Genomic DNA, 23,846 nt, shown 5'->3' with positions numbered 1-23,846 from the left:
CAGGGGAAGATGTTTCAGTTCCCCCATGCCTGACGGCAAAGGTGGGTTTTAAGGAGTTTACGGAAGGCAGGAAGAGTAGGGGCAGTTCTAATCTCCGGGGGGAGTTGGTTCCAGAGGGCCGGTGCCGCCACAGAGAAGGCTCTTCCCCTGGGGCCCGCCAACCGACATTGTTTACTTGACGGGACCCGGAGAAGGCCCACTCTGTGGGACCTAATCGGTCGCTGGGATTCATGCGGCAGGAGGCGGTCTCGGAGATATTCTGGTCCAATGCCATGAAGGGCTTTAAAGGTCATAACCAACACTTTGAATTGTGACCGGAAACTGATCGGCAGCCAATGCAGACTGCCGATCAGTAGAATAGTTATTCTATATTGAAAATAAGTAGCGCCTGCCTTCAGTGTAGTAATGATACATTGGAGATGGCGCCTAAAGATGATTGAACAAAAGACAGTATCTAAATTCTTGGATTTTTAAAACTGTTCTACTACTGTCAATGGATAGTGTAGCTGTAGCATCTGTGACGCTGTATGCTGACCCTTAGCTTTAAGTGCTGTTAAGTTCTTAGAAATATTTTCTCAATTCACTCAAATATTTGAACATATTTTCATTTTGTATTACTGTGTGGTACATGGTAGTTTAAACCAGAGGTCTTCAACTTTGGCAACTTTAAAACTTGTGGACTTCAACTTCCAGAATTCTGGGAGTTGAAGTCCACAAGTCTTAAAGTTACCAAGATTGGAGACCCCTGGTTTAAGCTATATCTGCAGAACTATAAAACTGTTCATCTGTCAATCTTCCCCAAATCCTTCAAGCTCCTTACTTGGTTCATAATTGTTGTAATGTTCTAGTTCATGATGTTTAATTGTAAAATGATTGGAAATTGAAATTCAAAATAATTGCTTAGAGGGTTATTAAAGAAATTGATTTCAGCTAATATATTTCTTAAACTAATATATTTTTGAATGTAACATGGCCAATGCTTTGTGAAAGCAAAATTATTTCTGAGGTTCCTATATTTTAAAATACAGTGATACCTCATCTTACAAACGCCTCGTCATACAAACTTTTTGAGATACAAACTTGGGGTTTAAGATTTTTTTTGCCTCTTCTTACAAACTATTTTCACCTTACAAACCCACTGCCGCCGCTGGGATGCCCCGCCTCTGGACTTCCGTTGCCAGCGAAGCACCTGTTTTTCTACTGCTGGGATTCCCCTGAGGCTCCCCCCTCCATGGGAAACCCCACCTCTGGACTTCCGTGTTTTTGTGATGCTGCAGGGGAATCCCAGCAGCACAAAAACAGGTGCTTTGCTGGCAATGGAAGTCCGGAGGTGGGGTGTCCCAGCGAGGGGAGCCTCAGTGAAATCGCAGCATTGCAAAAACACAGCGGTCCGGAGGTGGGGTTTCTAGGACTTCGGTGTTTTTGCGATGCTGCGATTTCACTGATGCTCCCTTCGCTGGGAAACCCAACCTCCGGACTTCCGTTGCCAGCGAAGCACCTGTGTTTGCGATGCTGGGATTCCCCTGAAGCATTGCAAAAACACAGAAGCCCGGAGGTGGGGTTTCCTATGGAGGGGAACCTCAGTGGAATCCCAGCGGTGCAAAAACGGGCGCTTCGGCTGGCAAAAGGGGTGCATTTTGGGCTTGCACGTATTAATCACTTTTCCATTGATTCCTATGGGAAACATTGTTTCGTCTTACAAACTTTTCACCTTAAGAACCTCGTCCCGGAACCAATTAAGTTTGTAAGACAAGGTATCACTGTATAGCCATTTTAAAAGAGAAGGTTTTTAACACTGCTTTGCTTTATTCCTGGGATTCCAGCCCACTTGGCCAGTTTGTGTCCAAAACAATTACATTTAAATGGTTGTCTTGGTGCACTGCTTATTCTTATTCACTGAATGGGTAGACACTAGAATAGTATAGGGTCACATTGAAGTTCACTCAATCAAGACTGTGACACTAACAGTAACCAGCCTCAGGTCACTTTCATCTCTTGAGAATTGTAGGATAGTTACCTCCAGTTATTTACATAATTTTTCTGAAGTTTATTGCTTTGCTATTCAATAATATTAATCTCCAGAGAATGCTGTCTTCAAATTAGAAATGTTACTTTTTTATCTTTTCCTCTTTTATCTGTTTCCAGGTAATATAGTTATTAATATCACTTAACACAGTTCTCATTTTCTGCTGGGCAGGCTTAGTGAGTAACTATAAGGACTGAAACTATAATATAGAATGCACTATGTAATATTAAAACCCATGCTTTTATACATGTGTGTGAATTTTCTTTTTTCTAAAATAGGGTTGTAATGGCACGATTTGATCCAACTATTGTTGACAGATCTTAAGGTTTCAATTATTTCTTTGGAACTTTTGTCAACTTTAGACGCTAGTAAGGGAGATAGCTTTAATATCCATTTCTATATGTTTTTCATATCAGATCCAATTCATAACTATTTGACATTTCTTCTAAGTGATCAAGTTGGTGGAGATTATTTTCATAGAGGAAAAACAGCAGCTCAGACTGAACCATTTTTCTATTAATTAAAAACTGCAGTAGATGGCAAAACGTATCAAGAAAAGCATATGAAAATTGACAAGCATGAGATCTCAAAAGAATGCAAAAGGAAAAAATGTGTGACATTTTTTCTTTGAAAAAAAATCAAAGAAGTGTTTAAACAATATGTTCTATTGTGGTAATAACACATTTCTTGTCATTTTATTTTGAATACTGATATGTAACTAACAGAAGCTGAAAATAGGTGGGATGACATTACAGACTTCTAAATATATAGCTCGGGAATTTGTTTCAACATTAGGTTTGAGTGTAGTTGTATTGCTGCTGATCCTACGAATGAGGAAATTAATTTTGAATTAACTCCATCCTATTTATGCTGTTGACTAATAAAGCAGAATGAGGTGTTGGTGAAGAGGAACACTAAAAATAATATTGGTCATATCACATAATAAATTGTAACAAGCAGATGAAAGTAGGAAACATCAATAGTACTGGAATGATGATTTTTTTTTTCCAAATATTTTTATTAATTTTTAAAAATACAGTGTTCCCTCGATTTTCACGGGGGATGCGTTCCGAGACCGCCCGCGAAAGTCGAATTTCCGCGAAGTAGAGATGCAGAAGTAAATACACTATTTTTGGCTATGAACAGTATCACAAGCCTTCCCTTAACGCTTTAAACCCCTAAACTGCCATTTCTCATTCCCTTAGCAACCATTTAGATTATTATTCACCATGTTTATTTATTAAAGTTTATTAAAAAAATATTTATTAAAGGTGGATGAAAGTTTGGCGAAGACGTATGACGTCATCGGGTGGGAAAAACCGTGGTATAGAGGGAAAAAATGCAAAGTATTTTTTAATTAATATTTTTGAAAAACCATGGTATAGCCGTTTCGCGAAGTTCAAACCCGCGAAAATCGAGGGACCACTGTATAAGACAAAACAAAACAAACAACATTTAACATGTAAAGGAGCTACCATTGCTCCGCTAAGCATAGAAGTCTTTTTACTACAAAAAAAGAATAACTAGTTATAATTAGATCAATACAGAAAGATAAAAATTGATATACTACTATGGTATAAAATCTATACAATCTGACATTTTTGTTATATCATTCTAGTTAAAATAATCACAATCAATTAATAAAACTAAAACTTATCCATTAAGTATCAGTATACTATGTATTCTACCTTGAAATTTTAACTTTTCTATAGTTTCTTTTTATATTATTAATAATTTTTATTAGCGTTCCACCTATTATATACTTTCTCCCAGGTTTTATAAAACTCTGTTTCCATTTGATTATTTAAACTTTTCATCATCATACCTAATTCTGCACATTCCATAATTTTCTTACAGACGTCTTTAAGAAGACGTCTTTAGGATTGATGATATTTTAATTAACAGTGTAAATAGAGAACTGCACAGAAGGTATTTTGAAATATATATCAGCAAATGTTTTTATAGATATTTGTGTACATACAATGCTGCTTATATACCATACAATATGTTATAGCACAAAATAGCTTTATTTTTATAGCTATACAGTGATACCTCATCTTACAAACCCCTCGTCATACAAACTTTTTGAGATACAAACCCGGGGTTTAAGATTTTTTTGCCTCTTCTTCCAAACTATTTTCACCTTACAAACCCAAGCCACGGCCACTGGGATGCCCCGCCTCTGGACTTCTGTTGCCAGCGAAGTGTCAATTTTTGCGCTGCTGGGATTCTCCTAAGGCTCCCCTCCATGGGAAACCCCCACCTCCGGACTTCCGTGTTTTTGCAATGCTGCAGGGGAATCCCAGCAGTGCAAAAACAGGCACTTTTCTGGCAACGGAAGTCCGGAGGTGGGATTTCCCAGCGAGGGGAGTCTTAGCGAAATTGCAGCATCACAAAAACATGGAAGTCCGGAGGTGGGGTTTCGAGGACTTCCGTGTTTTTGCGATGCTGCAGTTTCTCTGAGGCTCCCCTCACTGAGAAATCCCACCTCCGGACTTCTGTTGCCAGCAAAGTGCCCGTTTTTGCACTGCTGGGATTCCCCTGCTGGGATTCCCCTGCAGCATTGCAAAAATACGGAAGTCTGGAGGTGGGGTTTCCCATGGAGAGGAGCCTCAGGGGAATCCCAGCAGTGCAAAAATGGGCGCTTCGGCTGGCAAAAGGGGTGAGTTTTGGGCTTGCAAGCATTAATCGCTTTTCCATTGATTCCTATGGGAAACATTGTTTCGTCTTACAAACTTTTCACCTTACAAACCTCATCCCGGAACCAATTAAGTTCGTAAGACAAGGTATCACTGTAATTTTATAGCATGGCAAAACCTAAAAAAAACCCAAAGGTTTTACAGCATGTTCAATAGTATTAAGATATAATCATTTTCTTTTCATTGAAGAAAACCATGAAGAAGTTTATTCTAATCAACTGAATTTAGCCTATTGCTTCAACAAGCTTGAAGACAGATGGTTGAGGAATTATTTCTATGAACAATGTTACAAAACTGCTCAACTGATTAAAATTGATGGCGGGAGAAAAGAAGCTGAGGCACACTCTAATATGGGCCTTGTTTATGAAGAACAAGGTATGTATAGTTTTTATCATTTAGTCAAAATTATGATCACCATTTCCAGAAATCTATTCCGATAGAATTAACATGTACTGTACCATAAGAATATACCACTAGATCGAACTACCATAGCTAGTTTGATGCACTAAAAATAAAATTCTAGCATTTTAGCATTACTAAAGTATTTCTGTGTACTTGTTTAGTGATTGCCTTGTTTTAACAACCATCCATAGTTATGCATTTGATGAAAAAGTAACTTTGCAACCAACTGTTGTATTTATGACTTTTGAAGGGCTATCTAGCAAAGAAAACTGAAGTGTTAATACCACTTTATAAGGCCTTGGTAAGGCCACACTTGGAATACTGCATTAAGTTTTGGTCACCACGATGCAAAAAGGATGTTGAGACTCTGGAAAAAGTGCAGAAAAGAGCGACAAAGATGATTAGGGGACTGTAGCCTAAAACATATGAAGAACGGTTGCAAGAACTGGGCATGGTTAGTTTAATGAAAGAAGGACCAGGGGAGACATGATAGCAGTGTTCCAATATCTCAGGGGTTGCCACAAAGAAGAAGGAGTCAACTTAGAGTTTTCTGCCTAAGCAGAGGTTAGGATTAGAAGACCTCCAAGGTCCCTTCCAACTATTATTATTATTATTATTATTATTATTATTATTATTATTATTATTATTAAAAGCGGAAGTAGGATTATTTTGCAATTTTGCTTTGCAGCCAGTTCAATTAACAAATGAATTGCTGTATTTATAGAGGTGTAGATGCTTGCTCCATGAGAAATTCATGATGTGGAATTAGCCACTGCTTCGCATTCTAATTGTGCCATAGAAGAATTAAGACATACACAATTGATCACACTTGGCCAATAAAGAATTCTATTCTATTCTATTCATAGGGCTAGATAAATAGGGTTGTCCCTGCAGAAAATCTGCAGGCAGTTTATAATATTAACAGAGTTGGAAGGGACCTTGGAGGTCTTCTAGTCCAATCCCCTACTTAGGTAGGAAACCCTACACTACTTCAGACAGATAGTTATCCAACATCTACTTAAAAACTTCCAGTACTGGGGCATTCACAACTTCTGGAAGCAAGCTGTTCCACTGATTAACTGTTCTGACTGTCAGGAAATTTCTCCTTAGTTCTAAGTTACTTCTCTCCTTGTTTGGTTTCCACCCATTGCTTCTTGTTCTACTCTCAGGTGCTTTGGAGAATAAGTTGACTACGTCTTCTGTATGGTAACCCCTGAGATATTGGAACACTGCTATCATGTCTCTCCTGGTCCTTCTTTTCATTAAACTAGCCATGCCCAGTTCCTGCAACTGCTCTTCATATGTTTTAGCCTCCAGTCCCCTAATGATGTTTGTCGCTCTTCTCTGCACTTTTTCTAGAGTCTCAATATCCTTTTTGCATCGTGGCAACCAAAACTGAATGCAGTATTCCAAGTGTGGCCTTACCAAGGCCTTATAAAGTGGTATTAACACTTCACATGATCTTCTATCCCTCTGTTAATGCAGCCTAGAACTGTGTTGGCTTTTTTGGCAGCTGCTACACACTGCTGGCTCATATTTAAATGGTTGTCCACTAGGGCTCCAAGATCCCTCTCACAGTTACTGCTGTTGAGCAATGTACCACATATACTGTACCTGTGTGTTTTGTTTCTCTTGCCTAAATGTAAAACCTTACTTTTTGAAACCATTTAATTTTATTATATAGCGCCCATTATTCAAGAATTTTGTGCCTATCTTCTGGAGTGTTGGCTATTCCTGCCAGTTTGGTGTCATCTGCAAATTTGATAGGTTCCCCATCTATCCCCTCTATTCTATTTTAAATTGTTATAAATGCATTACATATTAACATGAAGTAAATATAACTCATTTAGTTACAAATTTGACATTTGTAAATAACAACTATGTGCACTTTAATGAAGTTTATCCATAATTTTAATGCATTTTTTACCGTTTGATTACTTTTAATACCTTTAATACATTTCTTCCTAGTGATAGTGTTTGACAGGTTCTTTTCTTGATATCCACACATGAAAAAAAATTCCAAACGTTTTTAGCCAAAATTTCGCCGGTTGCAACTCTCCCACTGAGTATTTTCCCACCCCACCTTAAAGGAGGAAACATTTATAGACTCAATGAATCATTGAGTCTGTCATCTGCACCTCTATAACTGTCTGGTTTGGTGCTGCAACCCAACAGGACCGACACAGACTTCAGAGGACAATCAGAACGGCAGAAAAAGCAATTGCTGCCAACCTGCCTTCCATTGAGGACCTGTATACTGCACGAGTCAAAAAGAGGGCAGGGAAAATATTTACTGACCCCTCACATCCTGGACACAAACTGTTTCAACTCCTACCCTCAAAACGTCGCTACAGAGCACTGCACACCAAGACAACTAGACACAAGAACAGTTTTTTTCCGAACACCATCACTCTACTAAACAAATAATTCCCTCAACACTGTCAGACTTTCTACTAAATCTGCACTTCTATTCTACTAGTTTTTCTCATAATTCCTTTCACCCATTTCCTCCCATGTTGACTGTATGACTGTAACTTGTTGCTTATATCCTAAGATTTTTATTAATATTGTTTCTTCATTGCTTATTTGACCCCTATGACAATCATTAAGTGTCGTACCACATGATTCTTGACAAATGTATATTTTCTTTTATGTACGGTGAGAGCATATGCACCAAGACAAATTCCTTGTGTATCCAATCACACTTGGCCAATAAAATTCTATTCTATTCTATTCTATTCTATTCTGATTCAACTAAATGTAGCTGGAGGCATATCTGTGTTTTAGTCTGTGACAACCTACTAAAAGGGTTGTGTTTGCTTGCTTGCCTGCTTGATTCCCTGTATGTTAAAAGAACTATACTAGCAGGCACTACATACTCACATTTCCTAGTATATACATATCAATTTTAATATTATTTTCTCAAGCTGTATTCTGATATTGTTCCATTCAATTAGTTTTATTGAGTTGTTCATTGTTCTAAGTGTGATTCCCCTCCACGGTTTAGTAGTTTCCCAGTTGATTTTCTTTTCTTTTCTTTAAATTAATCATAAAGCTGGTAAGTTCTAATTTCTATATTTTATTTTAAAAAGTAACTTTAAAATATTTACTTTAAAAATATATAAAAATATTTTAAATATGTAGATGATTGTTATTAAGGCTGATGGTCAATATACTCTTTAACCAGTAATAATAACAACAGTAGGAATAACAACAATAGCTAAACCTTCTATATTATACATGCAGCCAAAAAATTAGGATGTTTTCTTAATTATTTAATGAAAATTTTACTATTAACATTTCTCAAACATTTAAAATATTATTCAGTCACTCTTACATTTAGCTTTGTAAGTAGTCTCATGTAATGATGTATAATAAAATGTGGTTTCTATTACAATATTGTAGTAGGTAGACAATATTGTAAGACAAACATTACAGAACAAACATCCTATACCTTTAAATTATCATTAATGGTTATACAGTATGGTTATACAGATTATCTCAGGGACCGCCTTCTGCTGCACGAATCCCAGCGACCAGTTAGGTCCCACAGAGTGGGTCTTCTCTGGGTCCGGTCAACTAAACAATGTCGCTTGGCGGGACCCAGGGGAAGAGCCTTCTCTGTGGCGGCCCTGGCCCTCTGGAACCAACTCCCCCCAGAGATTAGAATTACCCCCACCTTCCTTGCCTTTCGTAAGCTTCTTAAAACCCACCTCTGCCGCCAGGCATGGGGGAACTGAGATACTCTTTCCCCCTAGGCCTTTACAATTTTATGCATGGTATGTCTTTATGTATGTTTGGTTTTATAATAAGGGTTTTTTAACTGCTTTAATATTGGATTGTTTTATGCTGTTTTTATTGCTGTTAGCTGCCCCGAGTCTACGGAGAGGGGCGGCATACAAATCCAATAAATAATAATAATAATAATAATAATAATAATAATAATAATAATAATAATAAAACTGACACTTATATAAAGTCTGGTTAAAAAAAAGGAAAACAGCTGTTTATGCTATTGCTAAAGCATGAAACTGAACTGGTCAGCAGACATTCCAGAATTTTATTTACCAGAATAATCTTTGAAACCTAATTAATAGCCTGTCTAATTGATTTTGTATTGATACACATAGCCCAATGAAACTTTCACAATAATTTTCTTACTGAATGCCACTTTTTCCAATTTAGTATCTTTATTTTTCTATATTATAAATTTGTGCACTGTTTTCTTAAGTGCAGCAAACCCTTCCTTTGCTTCACCCGCCTTCAAGTAATCAATGTGCTGCTGAATGAGTTCATTTTAATGCATTCAATCATGCCTCTAATGTTTGTAGCTTACGGGTGCAGGCATCAGTAATGCAGGAATGTTATATGGCTTTAGTTTGGACCATTTCATAAAATATTCATGGAATCAAAAATGTGCATCAAAATAGCATCTAGGAGAATTACATTTATGTCCCTGCTTTTATGGCAGCTTCCTGTTAAAACCCATTTGTGTTAATATCTAGTCAATTTCTCTATTCAAAAATAGTACAAAATTATAGATATTTTGCGCATTTCTTTTTCATTCATATTTGCGTAGGATAGTTTTGATTTAATAAAAATAGAGTAGGAACAGTTTTGTGGAAGGATGTAAGGAAGAATTGTATTATAAATACAGACAAAACAGTTGATTATGCATATCCATTTATTCTTCCAAATCAACTAGAATATCTTTTATCTTAGTATATAGTATCTCTGTTACCTGGCATATGGTGTTATAGATAATATTGTCCAATTTTTTTACTGTATCATTTCTGTACTTCTACATTTTAAATACTGATTTTTTATTTTGTCAATTAGACTGGTCAATTCATAGACACTTTGTTAAAGGTTACAGTGTACTATAATATAAAGAGTTATACTAGTATGCCCCTATTCTTTAATGATTTATGTTCTCTATTAGGTTTTCTGGTTAGGATATTTAACCAGGATAAATGGCTGATTCAAGTTAAAAAATTTATTATCCTTTTTAATCCCCTAAAATAAAATACTTGATCAAGAACAGATAGAATCACTTTATTTAGCCCCTCCAGATTCATGGCAATATGAACATAGCAATTTATTAAAAATGCACTCCTTTGGATCATTTTGTACAATCATATTTCTTTCACAATGTTGCTATTTCTTACATATTTCTTATACAATAATTTATTTAAACGACTGAAGAAATTTCGTTACCCAAAAAACTATTGATGACTTTATTTTAAAGAGCAGCTTGCTTGGAATTTTGTCAGACTGATAAAGCTGCCCGTATTAAATTCTTAGAACTGATCCATTTAACATTCTTCTTTTGAAGACATATCTTAGGAACCATATTTTTTGTAGTAACTTGCTTCCCTCAAAGAAACTAGACTTCAAAGGGCTGGGCAATGTTAATCTTAAACACTATTAACTATTAGATCAGCGCTCAACCTTTTTGGCTGCACAAACTGGTGGCAATGTTTGAAAGTGGCAGGTGGAGCGAGTGGCTTTGTGCCCTCATCCTAATCTTTCCCCCAATGTGCAAATGAAGATTCATATTGAAGCGACTACATCAGCTTCAACCACAACAACACAAGAGCACACAACAGATTTAAACTTAATATTAACCGCTCCAAACTTGACTGTAAAAAATATGACTTCAGTAACCGAGTTGTCGAAGCGTGGAACTCATTACCGGACTCCATAGTGTCATCCCCAAACCCCCAACACTTTACCCTTAGATTATCTACGGTTGACCTATCCAGATTCCTAAGAGGTCAGTAAGGGGCGAGTACAAGTGCACTAGAGTGCCTTCCGTCCCCTGTCCTATTGCTCTCCTATATCTCCTATACCTTTCTTCTATTCCTATATCTCTTCTTCTATTCTTTCATTGATATGTTCTATTACTATATCTTCTTTTCTATTATTTCTTAAATATATTTTACTATGAGTATCTCCTCTATAATCTTCATCGTGTATTTTACTATGTGTATATAGATATATACCCACTAAAACCCTCATTGTGTATTGGACAAAATAAATAAATAAATAAATACATACATACATACATACATACATACATACATACATACATACATGCATGCATACCCCTCTCCGGAGAGGGAAGGCATACAAATCCAATCAATCAATCAATCAATCAAGAAAGAAAGAAAGAAAGAAAGAAAGAAAGAAAGAAAGAAAGAAGAAAGAAAGAAATATAGAAATAGAAATAAAATAATAAAATAAAATAAATAAAATAAAATAAAAAGATAAAATAAAATAATAAAATAAAATAAAATAAAATAATAAAATAAAATAAAATTAATAATAAAAATAAAAATAAATAAAAATAAAATAAATAAAAATAAATAAAAATAAATAAATATGCTCACGGGCTGCTTTCGCAGCCCAATTCCCAATGGGCTACAGATTGGTCCTGGTCCATGGCCCGGTCCGCAGCCTGAGGTTAGGTGAGCTGAAAGGAAGGTATCCCATGTTCTATATTGCCCTTCAATCTACCATATTTTTCAGAGTATAAGGCGCACCGATTTCCCCAAAAAAGGAGGGTGAAAATCTGGGTGCATCTTATATTTATGCCCAACTTCCCAAACAGAGGTTTCAGAGGCTGAAAAAAGCCTCTGAAACTGAGCTTCAGACTCTAAAATGGAGCTTCGGGGGTGGGGGGGGGGGAGCCTCCGAAATTGAGATTTCAAAGGCAGAAAAAAAAAGCAAAGAGCAGAGCTCACAACCAATGATCCTGTTGCTAACATTTACCTCTGGGTACAGCTGATTGGAGGCATTCCAGGAGGCTGATCCACCCAGCAATCAGCTATTTTCTTATTTTCCTCCTCAAAAACTAAGGTGTGTCTATAGTCCAAAAATACGCTAAGTTTATTTGTCCTCCTTACTAGATTTTTGTAGCATGGGACTATAGAAAGGAATAACCCATGTCTTCCAATTGTGGCTGTGTTACATTCACGATTAAAGGTTTGTATGCATATGGAACTGTAATATTAGCAGTTTTTGTATGTGTGCATAATGAAAAGAAATATTCCAGAATGTGAGAATATGAGTTTAACAAACTTAATAAAAACAAAACAAATAATAGTGCTGATGATTTGACAATGTGTAGACTGAATATGTTTTGGTGCTCTGTTCAGATGTTTCATCCTGAAGCTCCATATATACAGCAGTTTATTGTATAAAAGAAGTATCAGAATGTTCTTTTAAAATACCTGTTTTTCAATATGTTTTTGGTAATCGACAGGTGTTCTTGTTTTATATATTGATGAAGGTGTCTGAATTAATAGTATACTACAGTGATCCCTCGATTAGCACGGTCTCGATTAGTGCGAAACGCTGCAACGCGGTTTTTCAAAAAATATTAATTAAAAAATACTCCACGGTTTTTTTGCTATACCACGGTTTTTCCCACCCGATGACGTCATACGTCATCACCAAGAGTCACTTCTCTGTCTCTTTCTCTTTCTTTCCTGTCACTATGCTTCAATCATTTTCTCATTTCTCTTTTTTCTCCCCTTTTTTCTATCATTTCTCTCTCTCTTTCTTCCTCTCTCACACTCTCTTCCTCCCTTCTCTCTCCCCCCCTCCACTTGCCCACGAGAAGAAAAAAAGCAACCTCTGCCGGGCAGCTCCCCTTGTGCCCCCGCTTTGTGCCTGCCTCTTTTGGGGATTTCTTTTTCTTTTCTTTTTTGCGCTGGCAGCGGGAGCTGTTGGGGAGGGCTCTGCCGGGAAGGCCTCTCAGCTGCAGAGCCGAATGGGGGCGGAGGCAACAGCGGAGCCCGGCGCTGGGGCCATGCGAGGCTGTTCATCCAGGGGGGCGTGGACTGGCAAGTCGCCCTCCTTTCTCTCTCTTTCTCAAGATCGCTTGCCGCTTGCCGCTTGCCTATTGCAGCGAAGGAGGCGAAGCAAGGCTCCAAGCTGCAAAGCGGCAAGCGGCAAGCGATCTTGGAGTTTCCCCTTTGCCTGGGCGGCAGGAAGACCAAGGGAAGGTTCCTTCAGCCGCCCAACACCTGATCCGCTCCGCAGCGCGGCAGCAGCGAGGAGCCGAAGATGGGGTTTCCCCTTTGCCTTTACCCCATCTTCGGCTCCTCGCTGCTTCCGCGCTGCGGAGCAGATCAGCTGTTGGGCGGCTGAAGGAACCTTCCCTTGGTCTTCCCCGCCGCCCACACGCAAACTCCACCATCTGCGCATGTGCGGCCATGAAAAAAATGGCGCACATGCGCAGATGGTGGTTTTTACTTCCGCATCCAGTATAACGCGGAAATCGGTTAGCGCGGGAGGTCTTGGAACGTAACCCCCGCGCTAACCGAGAGATCACTGTATAGCCAATTAAATTACTTAAACCATTTTCTTAAAGCTAACATAAATGAATCATAGAAGTTAAGTCTAATCTGACATTTCTGAAAATATTTCTTGATAATTTTCCTACTAATACTACTTTCTACAATGTCCTTTTAAGTGTCTATTGACATTTTTGAAAAAAATATGTTTACTCGCTTTTGGGGGAGGAGTTTTATAGCTTCATTATCATTCTGATTTTTTAATCAATATATAACATTCTACCAAGGATTCTTTATTATGAGTTGTTTTGTATCCTTCAGGTAACTTCCTGAAAGCTGTAGAACATTATGAAGAATACTATAACTTGACTGTGGGGCGGATATGGAAAAATGATGCAGGCCTGACTTTAAATTCACTAGCCTGTGAGCATCTCTGGAGAATTTACACATTACTGGCAGACAAAATGTTGGCAAATAAAGAATATCAAGAAGCCATCAGAACTCTAATCAAAGCTTTAAAAATGGCAGAAGAAGGTGAGAAAGAAATAACATTCCCGCATTGTCTTTCTTTCATGTATATGCAAGACTGGATTTTCTCCAAAAAATAAAGAAAGAAAAATAAAAAATCACCAATTACTATTTTCAATGAAATTCAAAACAAATGCTATCAATTTATTTCTAAATATTGTAAACTGAAGTACAGTGATACCTTGTCTTATGAACTTAATTGGTTCCAGGACAAGGTTCGTAAGGTGAAATGTTCGTAAGACGAAACAATGTTTCCCATAGGAATCAATGTAAAAGCAAATAATGCGTGCAAATCCTTCAGGAAAATCCTAAACTTCATAAGAGAGGTGAACAGAGGGCAGGGAGGAGCAGCGAAAGGGGGCGGGTGGAAGAAGCAAGGCTAGGCTAAAGGGTGAGTGGGAAGGAAGAAAGGCAAGGGGGCGCCCCTCCCTTTTCTTTCTTCAAAAGACACCCTTTCAGTGCCTCTGCAAGCACTCCGTTCTCCTAGCTTTATTAATGCAAACTGTTTCCCTCTCCAAGCCGCCCCCCCTTTTCTTTCTTAAAAAAAGAAAAAAAAAGAAACCCCTTCATCCCAGCAGCAGTGGCTTGCGTTCGTAAGGTGAAAATAGTTCGGAAGAAGAGGCAAAAAAATCTTAAACACTGTGTTCATATCTCGAAAAGTTCGTTAGAAGAGGTGTTCATAAGATGAGGTACCACTGTACCTACTTCAGTTATTTCAAAAAAGCTGTTAACTCTAAAAATGGAGTCATCCAGGACTACAGCTTTAAAAATGAGTCCATAGTCGGAAATAAGGCCTCTGGCAACATTTTGGGTTGTGTTCTTCACTGATTTCCTGAGTGGTGCTATTTATTCATTAAAATATGAAAGTATTATGAAATCCTAAGTACATATCTCAAGTACACGTACATGTATCAATTTTTACTTAATGGAACATCACTCTTATGCCAGTACTTCTTAAACAAATGAATTGAATAATTAATGCAGTTACTGTTGTTTTAATTGTAGACATTGAGTCATATGAAACCTCTCTCTTTTTGAAGTGCTCTGATATTTTTTAATTGTATTATACGTGGAAATACATCAAGAGTATATATGGCATAGAGCAATTTACTTGGCGGACCATATATCTCTCATAATATCTGCCTGGCCAATTCAACATGGCAGGATTGTTGCTCTTCAGGTGCCTTCACTGCTATCTATTGCAACATTGGGAGCAGGCCTTCTGTACAGCAGTACAGTGGTACCTCTACTTACGAATTTAATTCGTTCCATGACCAGGTTCTTAAGTAGAAAGGTTTGTAAGAGGAAGCAATTTTTCCCATAGGAATTAATGTAAAATAAAATAATGTGTGCAATTGAGGAAACCACAGGGAGGGAGGAAGCCCTATTTCCTCCCAGGAGATTCCTAGAGAGGCCCCACAGAGGCTTCTCCCCATCTTTTCCAGCCCTGCTTTCTCCCAGGAGATTCTTAGAGAGGACCGACAGAGGCTTCTCCCCACATTTTCCAGCCCCGTTTCCTCCAAGGAGATTCCTAGAGAGGCCCCGCGGAGGCATCTCCCCATCTTTTCCGGCCCTGTTTTCTCCCAGGAGATTCCTAGAGAGGCCCCGCAGAGGCTTCTCCCTGCCTTTTCCGGTTACAGTTTCGGAGGCTCGGGTTGTAAGTGGAAAATGGTTCTTGAGAAGAGGCAAAAAAATCTTGAACACCCAGTTCCTATCTAGAAAAGTTCGTAAGTAGAGGTGTTCTTAGGTAGAGGTACCACTGTACCTGTTCTCTGGAATGAGATTCAAATGACTCCCTCCTACTGGTCTCTCAAAAGATCTCAAAGCCTGGCTTCTCACATAGGGCTTTCATGAATGTTATTGAAGCACCTATGTTCATTTTCTTGTTCCTATCTGAGTTTGGCATCTCTGCCATTTTTATTGTTTTTGTGTTATTTTCTTGTTTGTACATGTTTTTAGCCATTTTTAACTGTTGATACTCCTTGGGAGTTGGGCAACGTACAAAATTTAATAAATCAAATTGAATTAGGAGTGTCGACAGTTATACTGTCCTTTCCATCTAATTGGCAAGCCGTTCTATAGATATAAGTCTACCATATAATAAACAAATAATACATGATTACTGTATGATTACTGTATGATATAAGTCTACCATATAATAAACAAATAATACATCAGCGGTATCAATACAGCTTAAAGATAGGAGAAAAACAGTGAGCTCAGTGATAAAGAAATACCCTTACAATATTAATTAAATTATCTGAGTAATTTTTATCTCCACTGTGTACAGCAATTCTATTTTATCACTCCGGGATAGATAGAACTTTGAAACAATTATTATCCAAGCCCTACCCATTCATAGATGCATTAATAGCATCCATATGCACAAAACACTTGGGTTATAGTGCAGATTTTGAGATACATCTCTCTAGTCATCCCTGGCACAGACGTAAATAGAAGGAGATTGTTATGGAATCTCCTAGTGCAGTGTTTCCCAAACTTTTTTGAGCCGTGGCACATTATTCACATTTACAAAATCCTGGGGAACATTGAGGGGGGGAAGCTAAAAAAAGTTTGGACAAAAAAAATCTCTCTCTTCCTCCCTTTCGCTCTCTTTCTCTCTCTCTCTCTTTCTCTTCCTTCCTCTTTCTTTCCCTCTCTCTCCCCATCCCTCTTTGTTTCTCCCTTCCTTCCTCTCTTTTGTGCTCTCTTTCTCTCTCTCTCCTTCCCTCCCTCTATGTCTTTCCCTACCCTCCTTCCCCCCTCTTTCTCTCTCTCTCTTGCTTTCTCTCTCCCTCTCTCTTGCTGTCTTTCTCTTTCTCTCCCCCCCTCTCTCTCTTTCTTGCTATCTCTCTCTTTCTCTCTTTTTTGCTTTCTCTCTCTTTCTCTCTGCCCCCTCTCTCTCCCTCTCTCTTTCTCTTTCTCCCTCTCTTGCTATCTCTTTCTCTCTCTTGCTATCTCTCTCTTTCTCTCTCTCTTTCTCTCTTTTTGCTTTCTCTCTTTTTCTCTCTCCCCCCTCTCCCCCTCTCTCTCTCTCCCTATCTTGCTATCTCTTTCTCTCTCTTTCTTTCTCTCTTTCTTGTACACCACGCTGCAGCAGCGGTGTTGGGCAGTAGCCATGGGGCGGCGGAAGTGTGGTCAGCTGTGAGGCGGAGCTCCGGAATGGAGGCACCAACGGCAGCAGCTGGACGTGTTGCTAGACGCCGTACATGCTGGTGTTGCGCTGGGCATGGGCGTGGGGCTGAAGCCTCTGTCCTGGCCCAGCCAGCAGGTAAGTGCCAGCCACGCAATGCCAGCATGTACGGTGTACAGCAACATGTCCAGCCGCCACCGTTGGTGCCTCTTTCCTGTAGTTCTGGCTCGCTGCCGACCACCCTGCCACCGCCCAGCGGCTACTGCCTGGTGCCGCTGCTGCCGCCGCCCTCCCACTGCTGCCGCCCTCCCACCAGGCCCCAAAGGTCACCTGCTACCGCCGCCAGGGAAGCTCCAGCTGGCTGGGGTGCTGCAGCTGCCGGAAAACTTGGAAGGCGCAAAGAAGGAAGCTCAGCTTCCAGTCTCACAACATTTTGCTCTTCGCATTCTCAGAAAAAAGTTGCGAGACCAGAAGCTGAGCTTCCTTCTTCGCGGCACACCTGACCATGTCTCGCGGCACACTAGTGTGCCGCGGCACACTGGTTGGGAAACACTGTCCTAGTGAACATGTAACACTTACTCTTTTGATTTCCTTGCACACTGTTTGCCAGTGCCTAACAAATAAGATATATTTTTCTTTTCTATTACATTTGTCTGCCTGCACCCACCACCCAACTAAAAATGGAACACTCGATACAATATTTTATACAATGTTTTTTCCATATAGATATTAACATTTGTTAAGATGAGCTGAAAACAAAATATTCACACAAAAATCCCGTGCCATTTAATTTGTTTTTATGCCTAATTATAAAATAATGTTTATTTCTATTTAGCTGGGAATATGAAGATGGAAGGAGAAACTGCTTTCTGTTTAGGCATAGCATATTTTGCAGCCGGAGAATTACAGAAAGCTACATCAGTAAGTCTAAATGATACATCGTCTCTCTTATAGGGGTAACATTAAGTTTCTTATAGCAATTAAGTTGAGATCTGAAGCATGTGTTACAATGTGAAATACTCCTATTCAGAATTCTACTGATGAATATTGTTTCCTGATTATTTATTTATTTGTTTGTTTGTTTGTTTGTTTATTTGTTTATTTATTTATTTTGTCCAATACACAATGAGGGTTTTAGTGGGTATATATCTATATACACGTAGTAAAATACATGATGAAGGTTATAGAGGAGATACTCATAGTAAAATATATCTAAGAAAGAATAGAAAAGAAGGTATAGTAATAGAACATATCAATGAAAGAATAGAAAAAGAGATATAGGAATAGAAGAAAGGGATAGGAGATATAGGAGAGCAATAGGACAGGGGACGGAAGGTACTCTAGTGCACTTGTACTCGCCCCTTACTGACCTCTTAGGAATCTGGATAGGTCAACCGTAGATAATCTAAGGGTAAAGTGTTGGGGGTTTGGGAATGACACTATGGAGTCCGGTAATGAGTTCCACGCTTCGACAACTCAGTTACTGAAGTCATATTTTTTACAGTCAAGTTTGGAGCAGTTAATATTAAGTTTAAATCTGTTGTGTGCTCTTGTGTTGTTGTGGTTGAAGCTGAAGTAGTCGCCGTCAGGCAGGACATTGCAGCATATGATCATCTGGGCAATACTTAGATCTTGTTTAAGGCGTCTTTGTTCTAAGCTTTCTAGGCCCAGGATTGAAAGTCTAGTCTCATAGGGTATTCTATTTCGAATGGAGGAATGAAGGGCTCTTCTGGTGAAGTATCTGGACATTATCTCTTGATTTTTGTGTATTATCTTCCTCTAACACAAAACAGTCCATTTGGGTGAAAATTCTCAATTGTTATAAGATTTGTTTGGTGTCTCCATTGTTGGACTTCATCATTGAGTACATCATCTTTTTCTGTCCATATAAATTGATTGACCACTTGGGGAAACAGATGTAGAAATACCAGAAGCATTCTGCATTGTTTTCTGTTTATCTTCTGTGAAATATTGTTTTGCGTGTTTCTACCTAGTGTGCTTTCTGCTGTTAAACTGATATTCTCTGGTTTTTCATGATTTCCTTTCTCTTAGTCCAGTTTTCTTCTGATTGTAACCTGTGCAGGTCATCAAATTGTGGTATTTGGACAATGCGTTACAGATCTTAACTGCAGGTAGAATTAAGCAAGTTAGACTATCTTCACACCATGTTATTTTCTAAACAAAAGCTTGTCCTTTTTTTCCCTCCCACGCAAGTACTATCAATTATAGAAATTATATTCCTAATTGTATGTTTTGCATTGTATAAAGTTGTTCACTATCCACTTCCTTTTCACCCTCTTAGTGGAGCCCATACTGGTTTTAATACAGTGATACCTTGTCTTACAAACTTAATTGGTTCCGGGACGAGGTTCTTAAGGTGAAAAGTTTGTACGATGAAACAATGTTTCCCATAGGAATCAGTGGAAAAGCGATTAATGCGTGCAAGCCCAAAATTCACCCCTTTTGCCAGCTGAAGCACCCGTTTTTGCGTTACTGGGATTCCCCTGAGGTTCCCCTCCTTGGGAAACCCCACCTCCAGACCTCTGTGTTTTTGCGATGCTGCGATTTCACTGAGGCTCCCCTTGCTGGGAAACCCCACCTCCAAACTTCCGTTGCCAGCGAAGTGCCCGTTTTTGCACTGTTGGGATTCCCCTGCTGGGATTCTCCTGAAGCATCACAAAAACACGGAAGTCCGGAGACGGGGTTCCCCTTGGAGGGGAGCCTCAGGGGAATCCCAGCAGCGCAAAAACGGGTGCTTCGCTGGCAACGGAAGTCCGGAGGTGGGGCATCCCAGCGGTGGCGGTGGGTTTGTAAGGTGAAAATAGTTTGTAAGGAGAGGCAAAAAAATCTTAAACCCCGGGTTTGTATCTCGAAAAGTTTGTATGACGAGGTGTTTGTAAGACGAGGTATCACTGTATTTTGGTCTTGGTTTGCAGTAGTATGTAATATAAAGTTTTCTTGAAGCATTATGTGATAATAGTAGCTTTGCCTCCTGGCTAGACTTTATTAACCTGTTTCATTACTATATCTGATATGCAGTGCATACATTGACTTTTTCACCATGAAGTAAGCTTCTTCTTTTCCTGGAAAAGGATAATCTATAAAATAACCTGTTTGAAGGAAAAATGAGTGAGAAACAACCCTTTCCTATTTACTCAATCTATTTCCAAATTTAGTTGGGAGATGTTTGTTTGTTTGTTTGTTTGTTTGTTTGTTTGTTCGTTCGTTCCTTCATTCCTTCATTCCTTCATTTCTTTATTTATTTGACTTTTATGCCACCCAATCCCAAAAGACTCAGGGCGGCTTACAACAATGTAGAAATACAAATACAATTAAAAAAAAGAAGTCAAATAAGGACACAGTTCTTACCTAAACTGTCTGTTGTGTATTTTGTGTAACTTAGCTGATCCCAGAGACCCCATGGTAAATCCTTATCAGTTAATGCAGGCAATGTTCCCTACATCATGCACTTTGTGTAGTTTCTAAATGCTTCGACATGCATTTGTATTTGTTCTCGATTACATAACAAATTATTATGCACTACTGAATTCTGAATTCATATATTTGGTTAAGGTTAAAAAGATACGGTTTGGGCAATTTCAAGGGAAATATAAATATTTGTAATACTTGTAAAATACTGTAATAATTATAGATAAATAAATAATATAATAATTATAGAAAAGAAATTAAACTAGAAGGAATTACCATATTAAGTTTTAATCATTGTATGTTCATACCTACATATTTATTGTGCTGTTCTCTTTGGAGGCAAAGTGCAGGAAAAAAGTAGTTACCAAAAATACCTGGAAGTGGGACATAGCAAAAAGGGAAAAAAATCTCTGTAATCTAAGTTTACGTCAGTACCATTCTTTTTCATACTTTATTTTCCTTGTAAGCCATCTTTGCTTTCATCATTTTCGTCCATTAATTCAAAATTGTCTTTAGTTGTTTAAACTCCTTCATTTTGAGGGTATTATTAACTCCATCCAGCCATACTTTTCTCCTTCTTCTTTCATACATTTATTTTGTAATTCTGTCTTCATTTTATTTCTCCAAGAATCACAACATATTTCTTTCATACAGGTTCTCACTTTTGAATTCTATCCATATTTGTTGATCACCCACTCATTCTTCATCTATCTCTTTTTCTCTTGCTATAGGAATACTTTCCAAGTATGCTCTTTTCACTGTATCCAACTTTTATGTTTCTCCTAACATAGCCAGTTGTCACTACCTCCATATAATAAATTTCTCTCAACCCAATTCTTTATATTTGTCAACAAAACAATGTCGTTTGGCGGGCCCCAGGGGAAGAGCCTTCTCTGTGGCGGCCCCAGCCCTCTGGAACCAACTCCCCCCACAGATTAGAATTGCCCCCACCCTCCTTGCCTTTCATAAGCACCTTAAAACCCAACTCTGCCGTTAGGCATGGGGGAACTGAGATATTCTTTCCCCCTAGGCCTTTACAATTTATGCATGGTATGCTTGTATGTATGATTGGTTTTACAAATAAGGGGTTTTTTAACTGTTTTAGTATTGGATTTACATGCTGTTTTGTACTACTGTTGTTAGCCGCCCGAGTCTACGGAGAGGGTCGGCATACAAATCCAATAAATAATAATAATAATAATAATAATAATAATAATAATAATAATAATAATATTTCTTCAACAAACATTCATTCCTTCAAACAGATCACATGCTCCCTACTACTTTCTACTAGGATTTATATAGTATTAGAATTTATCCATTTCCCCATCTTTAGAAAATGTTTTACCACCATATTTAACAATTTACTTTCTTGTGTTTTTCTTTTTGGCCTATGTATAATTTGCAATAATCCATATCATTCTTCTTTTCAAAACACAACTCTTTGCTGCATTATACACTTTGCTGCATTATACACTCTAACACAGGGGTGAAATGCTCCCAATTCGCTCGTGCCTGTCAGTCGTCAGAGAGCCAGTCGCGAAGGGAGCACGAGGCTCCACCCACCTGCCTACGGAGAGGGGCGGCATACAAATCTAATAAATAAGTAAGTAAGTAAGTAAGTAAGTAAGCAAGCAAGCAAACAAACAAATAAATAAATAAATAAATAAATAAATAAATGCATTTTACCGCCTGTGTATGCGCAAAGTATTTTGTGCATGCGCAGATGGTAAAAGAACCTAAATTGCGGCATCCGGGTGTCTGGGCTGAGCCTCCCGCTCCCTTTGTCACGAGCTCTCTGGCGACTGACAGGCACAAGCAAACCAGAAATAGCCCTAGGCTAACGTGACGGCAAATCATTCAGGCACCCAGCCAACAATACAGCATTATCGATATATGAAACTGTATGTGCATTCACATCTCTATTAACACACCTCTAATGTCATAACAAGCATTTTTTATACATTTGTTCATACATTGAACAAGCAAGAAACATCATGAATTCTTGGCTTATTCTCTACTGCAGTGTTTTTCAACCAGTGTGCCGCAAGACAGGGTCAGGTGTGCCGCGAAGAAGGAAGCTCAGGTTCTGGTCTCGCAACTTTTTGCTGAGAGAGAGGGAGAGAGAAAGAAAGAGAGAGAGAAAGAGAGAGAGAGAAAGCAAGAGAGAGAGAGGGAGAGAAAGCAAGAGAGAGAAAGAAAAGAGAGAAAGAGAGAGAAAGCAAGAGTGAGAGAGAAAGAAAGCAAGAGAGAGAGAAAGATAGAGAGAGAAAGCGAGAGAGAGAGAAGAAGAAGGGAGAGAGAGAGAGAGCAATGAGCAAAAAGGGGAGGAAAAAAGAGAAATGAGAAAATGATTGAGATAGAGAATAAGAGGAAAGAGAGAGAAACAAAAGAGAGAGAGAGAAGTGACTCTTGATTTAAAGCATATGATAAAAAGCACCCAAAGAATAAGAGAGATAAAAACCCAGCCCTCACCTGTTTCTGGAAATGGTTCACGGGTGGGGAGGAGACAGGCATGGAAAAAGAGAGGAGAGTGTCTTAGGGTGTTATTTTGTGTCATTTTGGTTGGTGGTGTGCCCCAGGATTTTGTAAATGTAAAAAATGTGCCGCGGCTCAAAAAAGGTTGAAAATCACTGCTCTACTGATTCCTTTTTATATAAATAAATTAACATGATCCTTCTTTTGGATATAGTATCTTTAGAATAGAACACTATCATTGTGAAAATCAAATGTATTACTTTACTAAGCACAAATCCCTAATCGTGAACATTAATCCAAGTAGGCTTAAATTAAGTTTTAAGTTTATATCTGATCATCAGTGATGGTGACCAGTGAATACCGTGTTAAATTTCAATTGTTTTAATCTCTTCTGAGGACAAATAAGCTTTACTATCAAAGGATTGCTAAAATGTATCTCTCTGTTCTCGGTTTAATTGTCCCTTTATCCAAGGGGAGCTCAGATGCTTAGAGTCGAAATCATTGCCTTCTGCTCCCAGGAGACCACTAGTTATCATTACTTGTAACTTACATACAATACAGCTATGAGCCTGTTTGCCACATGTTAATGCGTATTTCATCACTAGCTTCTGTAGCTTGCCAAAGGGTTTTGCCACACAGCATGGGACTATTCAGAGATACATTGGGGAGCTCAGCAGTTATTTTTCTGGTTTGCTTTGAATTTTCATCATCATTTTCCCTTTGTTCTGTGACCCACCTCAAGTAGCCTCCATCTGGGTGAATCTAATGGGAGAAGATTTTTCAGATAACCACTGCCTCTGGATATTTTTGATTCTTTCTGTTATTTCATTTAAAAAAAAAAAAAAACT

The 23,846-nt window shown here is 38.5% G+C and overlaps 1 protein-coding gene across 2 annotated transcripts in view; it reads left to right on the top strand.

The window, feature by feature from the left end:
• The window catches only part of TTC29 (tetratricopeptide repeat domain 29), a 110,232-nt gene that overhangs the window by 25,885 nt on the left and 60,501 nt on the right, over positions 1-23,846 (top strand). For both annotated transcript variants that reach the window (XM_070757775.1, XM_070757774.1), the window contains exons 5-7: positions 4,915-5,100; positions 13,752-13,964; positions 17,927-18,012. In XM_070757775.1, coding sequence (XP_070613876.1) covers positions 4,915-5,100; positions 13,752-13,964; positions 17,927-18,012 — 485 coding nt within the window. The remainder of the gene's footprint in view (positions 1-4,914; positions 5,101-13,751; positions 13,965-17,926; positions 18,013-23,846) is intronic.

The sequence above is a fragment of the Erythrolamprus reginae genome, chromosome 7, assembly GCF_031021105.1.
Source record: "Erythrolamprus reginae isolate rEryReg1 chromosome 7, rEryReg1.hap1, whole genome shotgun sequence".
In the NCBI taxonomy this organism is placed as follows: Eukaryota; Metazoa; Chordata; class Lepidosauria; order Squamata; family Dipsadidae; genus Erythrolamprus; species Erythrolamprus reginae.
The sequence above is the reverse complement of the archived record's forward strand: the minus strand, read 5'-3'. Positions and strand labels throughout refer to the sequence as shown.